This window comes from Corythoichthys intestinalis, chromosome 8 (assembly GCF_030265065.1).
Source record: "Corythoichthys intestinalis isolate RoL2023-P3 chromosome 8, ASM3026506v1, whole genome shotgun sequence".
NCBI classification, from domain to species: Eukaryota; Metazoa; Chordata; class Actinopteri; order Syngnathiformes; family Syngnathidae; genus Corythoichthys; species Corythoichthys intestinalis.
This window is the reverse complement of record NC_080402.1, coordinates 30008997-30023880: the sequence shown is the minus strand read 5'-3', so window position 1 is coordinate 30023880 and position 14884 is coordinate 30008997. Positions and strand designations below refer to the sequence as shown.

General features: G+C 38.5%; 1 protein-coding gene across 1 annotated transcript in view; it reads right to left on the bottom strand.

The window, feature by feature from the left end:
- Positions 1 to 13797, bottom strand: part of rab11fip4b (RAB11 family interacting protein 4 (class II) b) — a 28314-nt gene extending 14517 nt beyond the window's left edge. The window contains exon 1 of the mRNA XM_057843910.1: positions 13417 to 13797. Within this exon, the coding sequence (XP_057699893.1) occupies positions 13417 to 13494 (78 nt within the window). The 5' untranslated portion in view covers positions 13495 to 13797. The remainder of the gene's footprint in view (positions 1 to 13416) is intronic.
- Positions 13798 to 14884: the final 1087 nt, after the last annotated feature.

The following is a 14884-nucleotide window of genomic DNA, read 5'->3' as shown; positions in this document are numbered from 1 at the left end:
AGACAGTGTTGACCAACAATTTGTAAACAAAAGGACTTTCGTTTAATGATAGTCAACGTTTTTTTAGTCGCATTTGTGTATGTGGGCATTTGGTGCCTACTACTGCAATATGAATGTAAAGAAAACTGCTTTGTAAAAACTTGGATTAAAATTAATTACGAATTGCTAACGTAACAAAAATTGTTCTGCAACTGGCCTTTTGTTGTTCAGCAATAGCACACAAGCTTAAAGGACAAGAAAAAGAAACCCTGGAGCTTGACAATTACTGCCTTGGCATGAATGAACCTAACATAAACCAAACTCCAATGATCAGATTGATGCAGAATGCTATACATCAGTGTAAGTCAGCACAGGGGAGGGAAAACAGGATGAGTTGGAGCTGGATAATAATGCTGGAGACGAAAAAGAAGACAAAAAGGGAAAAAGCATCACAATGATAAGATAGGAATACATCTACATCTGTAACTCTCTTCTCCTGAATTCAATTCTCATTGCTGCTGGGCAACTTAAATGTTGGCAACAACAAAAATATTCGCAAGTGCATTTATTGCCTCGCCTCTGATGTTCAGGCCAAGCTGTCGCCTGTGGGTGCTTCTGTCATCTCGCATTCTTTCAGCCTCCAAGAGGAGGCTACAAAATTCTGGAAGTGGAATCTCTCTTCTTTAGGGTGCAGACACGCAAACAGAAAAACTATCCTTTAACTTTTTAACTAACTAAAAAGTTAATTCTTAATTTTCAGCGTCCTTTTTTGTTTGGATTATTGTTCAAAGTTTTAATATACCAAAGTAACCTGATAGCGTCAAATATCAATTAACATTAACTGTCATCATTGTGAATAATGTGATGTATTGTAGGCAGGTGAATATACAGAGAATCAGAAGATATAACTTCTGTGTCTAAAGAGAAAATTATCCTTAAATAGCCAACATATAGTATTCATTAATTTATTGTCAATCACAATCACACTGCTCAGATCCGACAAACTACCAAAACACTGAATCAAACCCTTCTCCGGTTGCAAAACACTGCCTTAGGTTATTTAGCACACCACTCAGAACAGTCACCAAGTCATCCATCTACAGCGAAACAGAAATTACTCCACGACCCAAAAGCCTGTATAGCAGTCTTGATGACTTCACTCACTCCATGTTGAGGGAGTGATGATAAGTGTTCCCATTTCAATTCGGTAAGCAAGAAGTGCTTTAATCTGGAAAAAATGTTGACTCACAGGCATGAAAACTTGAATTTCGACACTACCTCATTTCTAAATGTATCTTTATTTACAAACTGGCAGTTTATGTATCAACACAGAAACTTTGGCTGTACCCTGACATGTGACGTGTCAAAGATAAAAAAGAAACATTTAAGTTTATGAAGTAATCTTCTGGGTTTTAGGGCACTTTCTTAACCTACTTTCATGCACTCGAGGAAGGATTCTTCCGGGGTCCTCCACAGGACTGCTATAAAAGCTGCCTTGAATTAGGAAGGATTCCCCATGACGGCTACTTTCAAGCAATTAATTCAAAAAGATATCACACAGAGCCAGGCCAGGTGAGTAGTCAGGCTGCTCCAACATAGTAATGCCAGGAATTGAAGGTGTTAAATGAATTGTGAAAAGCCGCGTTGCCATGGTGAAGCGGCCAAAAATTGTTCTGCTCAAACTCTTAGCCTATTCCCGCACATAGAACAAAGCACACTCCACAGGATCTCTTTGTTAATGTGTAGGTTAATACTTTGGGTCATTATGATGGGCAAAATATTCAGCTTTTTGACAACAGTTTTTTTGTGTACAGGTAGCCAACAAGGTATACAAGTATATTTGCACACACCCCCACTAGCCTGGAACTCCAGGCTACACCCCCCCACACACACACTAAGGGATATTATTTTGTTTCCAATGAACACCCAAGGGTCGCAGTTGGCAGCTTGGATTACTAGGAATGTTGGCCTACATTAAGCACAATACAGGGAGGTGCTTGTGGTTGTTTGGAGGTATTCATACCGAAACTCAGGTAAGAACAGCAGGGTTTCCCCTAGATAAAAAAAGCAAAACCTTGCAAATGAGTAGGCCTGTCGCGAAAACAAATTTTAGTGTGCGATAATTTATCTCATTAATTATTGCGATATGCGATATTATTGCGCCCCCCCCCATTTTAAAAAAAAAAACAATTTACAATACCACAGTGAGAATACAGTATATATTAATAGATCCAGTACACCAATTTAAACGCGATAAGAAATCACAACTAAAAACAATAGACCATGCCTCTTAAGTAAAAGACAACAATATTAATACCGCACAGAAACACGGAATAAATAAAATTTGTTTTTAAAAGGAAAAAAAAATACAATTGCAGTTAATAACTTAAGCATTTAGGCAAATGAACGTTCTCCCTCGTAGCTTCTGCAATGGTGTTCCATAGGGATGCAACGATGCAGTTAAGTCACGGTTCGGTACGATTTTTGATACGGGGGACACGACTTTCGATCCAATTCAATACATTTAATGCTCTGAAAAAAAAAAAAAACAAAAACAAAAAAAAAACTATTTTTTGTTTCTTTTTTTTTTTTTTTTGCAAACGAGCAAAAATTGCCATCATATAAACATACATTTTAGTGCATAATATCTTGCTTACTTCTTACTGATCTGAAGAAATTTAGTATAAAAGTGCTGAGAACAATCTTTGCTGTTTGTAAAGTGAGGCGGGGCACACTGTTGATTGCTACAGTTCTCTTGGCAGCTAGGTTTACTACATGAGCAAGACATCCTATTTGTGGTCCGAATCCATCTGTGTCACGTACTGAATTAACAATATTTGTAGCATTATCTATAGTCACTGGTATGGATTGATTTGGCCTTCTTAACTTCCATTCAGGCATGGCGGTTTATAACCTATTGATGTAGTATATGGACCATGTGTCCCATAATCACTCTGGGCTCACGTAGCCAATGGCATGGGACGTAGCACATATAGTTTGCTATTTCATCACATCTAGTGTGTGCGCGCATTAAAAAAGTTAGCTATAATGGGAACGATTGGCTCCGGCGCTATTTTTTGCCGGACCTGGAACGAAGATGTACTTTACACAGTTGGTAACACGGAATCCGAAATTTTAACAGCATGTCTGCCGCACGCGCGCACACGCGCAATAATTCCATTTATCGCATGGTAAATGAAAATGAAGGAGGTAATTTTCCCACTGCAATTTATCGCCTCACGTGCGTGCGTACGTGCGTGCGGCGGACGTGCTGTTAAAAGTTCGGCTTCCTTGTTACCAACAGCGCAATATGCTGTGACGAGGATTCACTGTTTTATTGACTTCTGGGTATGTTCATTTTTTACACATTTGAGTTTGCGTGACCATCATTCAATGGGGGGAGGCGGGGCCGAGTTCACCGTCGGCGTACAGCAATGAGCGAGCAGAGTGAGGAACTCGAAAATGGACGGAAAATGCTGATTTCCAAGCCAAACACCATATCCCCAGTGTGGGAATATTTTGATTTTAAACCAAATGAAAATGAAACAAAAAGGATGAACCAGTCTGCAAAATGTGTTTGGAGGTTGTTTCAACAAAGAGGGCCAAAACAACAAATCTACATGCTCATTTGTAACACTATCACCCTCTTTAGTTTTCACTGCTTGGTAAGAAAACTGCATCGCAACAAGCAGAGCCTTCCTCATCACGTCAATCGACAATTACAGAGGAAATCAAAATATGATCACCCTGGAATGACATACAGCTAGCATGTGTCATTTGTTTTTATGCTTCTGCGCATGCGGGTCACTTTGCTGAGCGCATCTCAGACTGCAAATTAGTGCGTATGCGTGATACTTGAACGGGCTCCATGGACAAAGGCAGTCTGAACGGGCACGCCAAAAAAACAGACATGACAAAAAAAATCAGATTTGTCATTAAGACCTGCAGTATGAACCAAGCCTTAGTGAAGCCAAATTTTTGTTATTGCTACTTAATTAATGTATTTTTCTCTGTTGTTGTTGAAGTGCAATTGTTTGTGTTACTAAAAGTTATACCTCTGTGCCTAAATGCTTAACTTATCAAAGTGCATTGTTATTTTTTCTTGAAAAAACATTTCTTCTGTGATTCAGTGTGGTATTGATATTTTTGTCTTTTTTTACTTAAAAGAGGCATGGTCAATTGTTTTTCGTTGTGATTTCTTAAAAAGTATTTTTGAATTTAAGAGTAAACGTTTATTGTGTTTAAATGGGTGTATACAATATTACAAAATGGGGGGGGCAATAATATCGCATATCGCAATAATTTATGAGAGAATTTATCACCCACTAAAATTTGTTATTGCGACAGGACTACGTGTCGTTGACCTGAATTATCGCGTCATACCATGGCATGTGTTCGTTGCCGACGTCACTGGTTGTAATTTTAGATGAGGATTTTGGAAAGAGAAAAGTTCATGAGGACGACAATCTGCTCGCAAAAGGACTATTACCTTTGAGGTTCACATTCAGAGGTGCCCTTCAGTTCCGAAGCTAATTAACACTCATGTTCTGAGAAGTAGAAATAACCAAATGGTTATGGCAAGCGTTGTATTTTAATGTTGAGATAGCGTTTTAAAAAACTGAATGAGGCAAGATCACAGGAACTTAGGAGGCATGTCTCACATCGACTATAAATGGACCACTCATTGCTGATTTCCCTTATGAAAGAGCCCTTTTTTTGTTTGTTTGTTTATCCAGGAAAATCAAAAGTTCCAGGCAGAATGCAATATTTGCAAAGAAAGATCTTTGTTATGGTTTTCTTGGAAAAAAATTAATTGTTTAAAAACAAAAATTCTCATTTGTTATGATGTGAAATAATTTCGCCGTGGCGTGACATGGTTGGGCTGTCTGACTGCGATGCAGGTAAAAAAAAATCCCAACCCTGAACAGAAAACCACAAGGAAATAAATTGGCTCATTTTTACTTGCCATGTAAAAGTATAAAAAAAAAAACATTGAAACCTTGACAGAGAACTGTTTACGCTCAGGATAGGGGTAGAATGTGAACAGGCAGTAACTTTGTTGCGATATAACTGCAACAAAACTTTTTCCTTTACTCAAAACTCAATTTAAAATATAAAAATCTAAAATTGGGAGTGGGTGGATAGTTGGATGTGGTGGCAATCACTGACATCATCGTTTGCTTATTATTCAAAACAAAAGAACCTTTAATAAATTTTTTTTTTTTTTTTAATTGTCGCACTAGTAATGTGCATAAATACAAGTAAATATGATTACGAAAAAGTGAAGTTTAAAACAAGAAATGCAGTGAAACTGAACTTAAAAATTGCGTATACGAGGCAGTTGACAAGTTGAATATTCTTAATGTATTAAATGCGTGTTTCTCCACTTTAGTTCATCTTAAAGACTGTTTATGTGCCTATTCCTCACCCAACATGAGTTCAAAGCAGCATTTGTCTTATTAAATAATATTGCCTGTAAAGTATCAGTTAAGAAGGAAAATTTGTGTGTATTTTTGCATCTTTTACATGCATATTTTTGCACTATTGGCGTATCAGTGACTGAACTGATGAAGCAGCATATGGTTGTGATTGTTTAAGTTGGCTTAGCGACAATGTCTATGACTGAAAAATAATTACCGGTAAATGTGGCAACATCAGTGCCTGCGTCATGTGTGACTCCACTGAATCTTGCTTGACAAAGAGAGTTGCTACAACAGGGTGTGAGTCTCTGGTAGAAAGACTTCACATCCAAGTCACAACTTTCCGCTATTTAAACTGCCACCCTTCCACTTCTATGCCACTTGATCAACCTCGTGAGCTCCAAAATTTGATTGGATTTGATGGTTCATTGCTATATTTTGGGCCATCAAACTTTTCTGTCAAGTGGATGACACAACATGTGATTCATTAAGATGGCTACTTAAACTAAACGTTATTATGTTTTTAGTTGTTAAAAGTAATTAAAACTCCAAAAGCTAGTACAGTCAAGCCCTGAGAGCGTTGCACAATTCTTGCATATAATGTCTTATGGAGGTGTCAGTTGAACAAGGAAAACCTGAAATTCATCCCTGCATCAAAAGTGAAAACTGGGGATGTACTCAAGCAACATTCTTGGCCAAAGCCGAAACCCAAATATTGGAAACACTTGGCCGGAAACCCGACTAATACACAAGTATACAATCCATTAATTATTTATTATTTTTTGAAATTTCAATAATTTTTTGATTAATGCCCTTTGACTTGGCACTATCCCGCGGAAAGGTTTTCACCATCTAAAAGCCTCCGCCAAAGAACAAGACTGTATGCTGGGAGCAACTCCCCCCGTTTCTGTGAGTTTCTTACTGGTCGTATTGCTCTGCATGCTTGTAGGACAAGAGGCTGATTAAAAACCTGAGGTGGAAATATTTTTCGGCGTTGAACCCCGTTAAGACACTTCAGCAGAACTGATTTTACAGACAGCTATCCAAGCATCTTTCTTTGATGGCTCAAAATACTTAAAAACCGCGGACATATCGGCTGCGACCCAGACATGGAAAACAACATCAGCTAGCTTGTTCCTTGCCGCCATGTTTTGATTAAGTCATTACAAGAGGACTAAGGTTCCTCACCGAATTCGGTGGTAAACATTCGGTCTTCAAAACATTTCAACTGAAAACCGATAATGCATTTTTAGCTATTTTTGGCCGACAGTTTTCGGCTCCGATTTTTCCGTGACAATCTTTAGTGAGAACTAGTTTTGAATTTTTATGACTCATAAAAACCAAACCATAAGTCACATTAAGGCATCCTACTGTCCTGTTGATCAAGAGCAAAGTAGAGGAAACATTACATTCTCTGACACACAGGTACATGACTCCATCAACTGTTAGTAATCTCAAACTAAGAAAACATGTCTATGCTCTGTAGTTTCACAATATTTAATCAACTGAAGCACAATTGTAAATAATCCACTGAAACCTGTGAGTGTGTCTGTTTTAAGTCCATAAACCCCAGCGTGGCAAGCATCTGTTGAACTCTTGTTTCAGGACCCACAACAGACACTTTATATCAACACAAAGAAAGTATAATGAAAGTAACACTAAGCAGACAGGAAGTAAAACATGTCAGAGTCATTGTTTGTTTTAAGTCCTAAAATAGCGAGGTACTTTTTAATTTGGGTTCTGGGAAAAAAAACTTGAATCATTCACCAAGCATTTATGGTTTTTATAATTTCCCCAAAAGTAGAACGCATGTTAAAGACAATGTGAATTGAGAGCATTTGCGATGTGACAAATCTTCAAACAATCAATACAGTAAACACATGGTTACAAATGCATAAAATGACATTTCTAAATGGCAGTTCATGCTTTGACGATTTAGAATTCCTATGCTAGAAGACGAGACTTTAAATTGATTCTACAAACTTGAACTAACAATGATATTGCTCGCAGTTGACCGAGCTAAAATATAAAACAATGGAGTTCATTTAAATAAACCATAGCCACTCTGATCTAGATCCAGAATAATTCTCTTCAAAAGAGATAGCAGAGCAAATAGTTAAGGTTCTTCACTCAAAAGTAATTTTTCAAGGCTACCATCTTGACAGTCAAAGTGTTTTTGTGTCTGCTGTCTGCAAATGTCAGTGCCAAGAAGAAGAACGGGAAGCAACTCTAGGCATTCTCCACATTGAACAAATGTCTTGCTGGCAACGCACTGTTTTGTCAGCCCACAGAATGGGGGTCATTTCATTGTGTAGCAGCAGACCCTAAGCAGGTGGTCAAGGCGCTCATTTGCGCTGCCACATGAAAACACTGGCACAATTCTCTGTTCTTGCAAAAACATAAACAAATGTTTAAAGGTTTTTTGGGGACGATGCTGTCAATGTGAAGGAGTCACACTGAAATAAAAACTAAACTTGACATAATGTGAAACATTTTACTGGGTAGTTAAGTCTCCAGAACACAAAAACATGCAATCATTTAATCAGAAGTGTTAATATTAACAATGGTGTCAATCATGTGACACATGGACTATTTCATTGTTTGTGATGCTGGCACTAAGCTGAATAACTTGACCGTACATATTTTCACACATACAGTAGGGCAAATAAGTATTTAGTCAACCACCAATTGTGCAAGTTCTCCTACTTGAAAATATTAGAGAGGTCTGTAATTGTCAACATGAGAGACAGAATGTGTGTGTGTGTGGGGGGGGGGGGGGGGGGACCCAGAAAATCACATTGTTTGATTTTTAAAGAATTTATTTCCAAATTAGAGTGGAAAATAAGTATTTGGTCACCTACAAACAAGCAAGACGTCTGGGTGTCAAAGAGGTCTAACTTCTTCTAACGAGGCTCCACTCGTTACCTGTATTAATGGCATCTGTTTTAACTCATTATCGGTATTAAAGACACCTGTCCAAAACCTCAGTTACACTTCAAACTCCACTACGGCCAAGACAAAAGAACTGTCAAAGGACACCAGAGACAAAATTGTAGACCTGCACCAGTCTGGGAAGACTGAATCTGCAATAGGTAAAACGCTTGGTGTAAAGAAATCAACTGTGGGAGCAATTATTAGAAAATGGAAGACATACAAGACCACTGATAATCTCCCTCGATCTGGGGCTCCATGCAAGCTCTCACCCCGTGGCGTCAAAGTGATAACAAGAACGGTAAGCAAAAATCCCAAAACCACACGGGGGGACCTAGTGAATGACCTACAGAGAGCTGGGACCACAGTAACAAAGGCTAACACAATGCGCCGCCAGGGACTCAAATCCTGCACTGCCAGACGTGTCCCCCTGCTGAAGAAAGTAAACGTCCAGGCCCGTCTACGGTTCGCTAGAGAGCATTTGAATGATCCAGAAGAGGACTGGGAGAATGTGTTATGGTTGGATGAAACCAAAATAGAACTTTTTGGTAGAAACACAGGTTCTCGTGTTTGGAGGAGAAAGAATACTGAATTGCATCTGAAGAACACCATACCCACTGTGAAGCATGGGGGTGAAAACATCAGGCTTTGGGGCTGTTTTTCTGCAAAGGGACCATGACGACTGATCTGTGTAAAGGAAAGAATGAATGGGTCCATGTATCGAGAGATTTTGAGTAAAAATCTCCTTCCATCAGCGAGGGCATTGAAGATGAGATGTGGCTGGGTCTTTCAGCATGACAATGATCCCAAACACACAGCCAGGGCAACAAAGGGCTTCGTAAGAAGCATTTCAAGGTCCTGGAGTGGCCTAGCCAGTTTCCAGATCTCAACCCCATAGAAAATCTGTGGAGGGATTTGAAAGTCCGCGTTGCCCAACGACAGCCCCAAAACATCACTGCTCTAGAAGAGATGTGCATGGAGGAATGGGCCAAAAATACCAGCAACAGTGTGTGAAAAGCTTGTGAAGAGTTACAGAAAACGTTTGCCCTCCGTTATTGCCAACAAAGGGTACATAACAAAGTATTGAGATGAACTTTTGGTATTGACCAAATACTTATTTTCCACCATGATTTGCAAATAAATTCTTTAAAAATCAAACAATGTGATTTTCTGTTTTTTTCCCACATTCTGTCTCTCATGGTTGAGGTTTACCCATGTTGAATATTACAGGCCTCTCTAATATTTTCAAGTGGGAGAACTTGCACAATTAGTGGTTGACTAAATACTTATTTGCCCCACTGTATATACACACTAATGGTTGTGGTATCAAAACTTTTTCCCCATTTAATAACTTTGCTCCTATAATATTTGGAACTTATATGTATGGTGATAGTAAAACTTATTTTGTATAGTTTTCACTTCATAGAAAAAAAATACAGTATTTAACATCATAGAACAACTTAAAATTTGTAGGATATATGTTGATATTCATAACATCTGTCTTATTTTTGATTTGCCACCTAAACACTCCTTTAAGATTAACATTTGACTTTAGAGGAACTTAATGACTCAAAGGTTTTGTACTTAAGTCCCATTTCTTTTGTGTGGATATTAGGGCTGCAGCTATCGATTATTTTAGTAGTCGATTAATCGATGTACTACTTAGTTCGAATAATCGAGTAATCGGATAAGGAACATGAAAAATTAAAATACCTGAGCTGAGCCTCAAACGATATTTTTTTTTTTTTTAAATAAGGATTTATGTACAACAACAAAAAAACAATTGGCTAACTTACATAGCAAGTCCACTAGCTTAAACGCTATAAAATAATACTGTTAATTTTTTTTTTTTTTTTTTTTTTTTAAATAATGCTCTTAACAAATGGTTCAGACACATATTCCGTCAAAAAACGACTAAATATACCTATAAACTAAATTACGAATGCATTAAAAAACATTAGCTCAAACAAAAACTTGGTTTACATTGGTCCTAACAGGGAGCAGTTGGATTCAGCCATGTAAAACGAGGCAGACCAGAGGGAAGTGTATCCACCCAAATTAATCAAACTAAATGCAAACTTTCCAAATGAACCATTACAACGCCACTTTAATTAAACGAATACTTGAAGCAACAAAATTTAATTCGAATCTTTTTTTCTAATCGACTACTCGAGTTAATCGATTAATCATTGCAGCACTAGTGGATATTACTTCTTACTCACATTATCATTACGCCAGGTGATATAAAAGAGATTGCGGCTAAGGAAGAACGGTTTTAACTCCAGATTAGCCTCCATTCATTCAGTACAGCTCAGTAACAGGAGTTAATCTAGTTATTCAATTGCTAGTGTATACACATTGCCAGTAGGGACACTTGAGGCTTAAATATTTTCTTAAAGGGAACATAAAACTTGATGGGAGTAGTAATCCTGTCTGACAGGGGAATACAGTCATTCAAGACGACCAAGAAAGAAAGACAAAAAGTACTAACAAGAGTGTTTTGTATGACACGACCCGATGGGAAGGAGTAAATCTCATTATGTAAGGTCCAGTACCTGGAGTATTATACACGTCACATGTTGCTATTGACAATCACACGGCAACTACCTTATGTCATTATTCTACTTCTGGACTATTCATGAGTATCACTTGCCCAGCCATGTGAGAAGTACAACCTTTACATGAATTGGTATTGTCATAAGTTCAATGTTTCTTGATTTTTATTGAGCTATCGCACTCATTTTACATGCGCAAAATCACACAGCAGCTCAGCAAATAAAAATGTCTCTATTGAAAATTGGATCTAATTATGAAGGAGGATCAATGCTGGAGTTTAAAATGTTCTTGATACCTCACATTGGAAAAGACTAGTTAAATATTTACAAATGTCTGAGTGAAAGTACAAATGTGATTCTAATATCAGCACCTCATCTGCCATTAACCACACCGCATGTCATTTAGTGATGTGCTCAAAACAACACTACCTGAAAACAAGAACAGAAGGAGTTGAAACCAAGAGTTGACAAAGACCAAGACCATAAAAATTATTGATTAGATTAAGATAGAAGTAATTTATAGAGTTCATGGTTAGCGACAAGAAAATTATGTTTTGTTATTTTATTTATTTCTTATTATTAGCACATGAATGAAGTTGAAAAATAGGAGATCAGTGCTTGTCTTTTGACTGATTTCGTCACAAAATTCTAATTCTGGCCCTCCGGCCAGTCCTAGACTGAGACAAGACCACGAAATTTGGGAGTTGAGACCGAGACGAGACTAAAACTATGTTTAATTAATTTTTTTTTTTGGTCTAGCCTATATATTGTAAATACATGTGTAACTCGAAGTGTAAAGGGAATACATCTATGACATCACAAGCCCTGTCGCAGTGTTTACGGAAGTAAAGCCTTCACATTTTTGTGGTAACTTTTGAGGATTTTATATTAATAGAGCTAGATCGTCCAATCTTGATTCTTTTCATGATTTTTCAACTTGGTGTTTATATTGTTTTTCTGAACTGTTTGTTTTTATACAACGGCATCTACCATTGTATATTAGCAGTAAGCTAGTGGGCACTCAAAAATGAAATTATTTTTTATATTAGTGCACAATATTTGCACTTTTACAGTTTACCTCGCCTGGAGTGAAATAAACAACTTGAAAACCATCAGCATTGGACTCTATGAGGGAATATCCCAAATCTGCCAAACTAGTCAGTTTCCATCAACATACGCATACAGATCGTTAAATATGAACTCAGCTAATCACAGAGTTTGGAAAAAATATATTTCAATCTTCATATTAAAATTAGTCAGCCCTAACCAGAGCCAACATTTTTAAAAACCTGATGGCTTTACGTGCGTAACCAAGAAGGTTTGACATTTTCTGCGCTTGTCGAACAGTGGTATTTTGCTTGTTGGTGACATATGGGTCACATCCCAGATAGCAGACTGACATTGAATAAAAATTGATTTTCCATCAAAATTATCAGTCTGGTTGACGTTGAAACAATGTTGTTCTATGGTGTGTCAGGCGATGGTTGGGTTAACATTGTTTTATAGTTGATGAACTAATGTTGACAAATAGTTGATTTATGATTGACCGGGAAATATGATTGAAAAGCCATTGAAATATGGATGAGCGGGCGTTTTGGTCGAAAACATAATATTGATTCAGTGTTGTTCCAATATTATTAATAATTGAAATGACGTTTAGGTTTTGTAACGATTTCAATGATGAAACAACATTAATTGAGGGCGCAAAAGTAACGTTGATTCATCGACATACGATCGACAGCGGAATGTTGATCCAACATCTTTTCAATGTGGGTCTGCTATCTGGGAAGAAGTTTTGATATTTTCTGCCCTTGCCGAATAGTGCTGATGTATTTTGCCTGTTGGTGACGTATGGGTCACATTCATACAGATATGTGTTAATACCGCAGAAGTGGTGGATAGGAATCTGATTTTTATCCACATGTGGATCAGCGCGGGTCGAATATCAAAATAAATCTGAGTAGGACTCATAATGCATGGAAAAGAAATAGAAATTGAACTGTAGTGTGAATGTACAATGTAGCCTAAGACCTTCAACTTAGCCTGAGTCTTGAGAACATGTGGACCTACATGACAGCTTACATGACATTTGAACATCTCGACTACTGTTTTAGGAACGCTAAAATATGATGCACATTTGTTCTGTAATATATTTTTGTTGGGCTCTCACACCTGCCTTTGGGCCCCTGTATAAAATTAAATCTTAAAATTAGTTTGTTGTAGGAATGGCTTTATTGTAGTTGTTTTCTTGTTTGTATTGGTTGTCTAAGTTATCTATGTTTTTGTTAACATTTACCGGACTCAGTGATTGTTGAGTGAGTCATCATCATCATCAACGATCACGTAAACAGCAAAAGGGACAGCAAATTATATTGAAATGTTTTTGGACGCCAACAGCTGAGCTTGACTGACAGGCATGAAGGTGCTAATGATGGACCAGATTCAAACTAATGTATTCTGCTTTTAGAGTCATTTAAGTAAGACAACAAAAAGTGTTAAACAGTGAGCCATTTATCATCACCGTCACTCACCTCGCTTCCTACAGAGGGGGGTCGACAGTCCACGGCCCCCCTCTTGACGCCAGACAAACCTTCATCCACCGAAGTCATCCACTCGCTCCAAGGGAGAAGGGGGGGACGTTGGTCCTCCGTCTCCGATTAGCAGCCGACACAAGAACAGGTGCTTTCCTCGTCTAGTCGCCACAGAAGCTTCGAGAAAAGTCCAAGGGCTGCGTCGCTGCTTGTTTAAGTAACACGGTCAGCCCAATCAAGGATAAAACCTACTAACGGGTCCTTCACTCCTATTTACACCTACAAACAAGCAACGAGTACCAAGCTCACACGTCCCCTGAGAGAGTCGCTCACACGGCTTGAGTTGTTCAATTCATGGCCCCTCCCTCTCCTCCTCCTCCTTTTCTGTGTGGGAAGTGGAGAGAGAGTAGCGACCGTTGTTCGTTGCCGGGCAACTGTCTACATGGGCGGGACTTGTAGACACCGCCCACTCATGCTATATTTGCATATGAAGCCTCGCCCCCTTCAGTCTGTGAGTGGCGTGATTGTCCAAGAGACCAAAGTAAGTCTGCTGTGATGCATGGAATACACAATGGAATTCCATACTATCAGATTATCACATCTATACTATTCGCATATGTTTGTTCATTTTACTTGGCACCAAGGGCGTAGTTTTTTTTTCTTTTTTCCAACATTGGTAGGGATGATATAACAGAAGTAAAACCAGCATATACACTATTTGCTGTGGACGGGACATGAATCGGACCAAACAGATTGGGTGAATGGGGGTCAGGCAAGGGCATAGGTTTGGTCTCAAAATTGGTAGGGACGCTATAACAGCATAACCTGCATGTACACTTTTTGCTGGGGATGGGACATTAACTCATTTACTCCCAAAAACGTATAAATACGTTGTATTTTTATTTGTTTCAGTGTCCCAAAGACGTATTTATATGTCTTTTACGTTTTTTTTTGGTTTGTTTTTTTTTTCCAAAAAAGACATCTCTGGGTTCTGATTCAATTTAGCTCCAAAGCACAAAGCTGAAAATCCATTTTAAAGCAATAAACTGGCCACTAGAGGGCAGTAGCGCATTTGGTAAGACCCGCAACCCAATTTAACGGCAACGAGCGGCCAAGCCGCACGTCCGGGCGCCGGCTAAAGACGACTGAATGGATGCCAGGTAGCGGATGACGAGCAGAACAGCCGGTATGATGCCTGGGATGCCAAGCGCTGGACGACCGAGGAGAACGAGCGGGACCACTAGTGCAGCGGACAATGCCTTTGAGTCAGTGCTGCTCACGAGCAGAGCCTGCAGAGACTCAAAAAAATAATTCATCTTTTTAAGACAGACAGCGATGAGGGAAAAGTTTAACCAGCTGTCGCGGCCAGAACAGCGTCATCTTTCAGTTAGTTATGTGTAAATAAATTGTTGTTACTTTGCTATCAAAAGCTCTATTTGTCTTGTTTTTTAACTTATTTTGTAAAAGG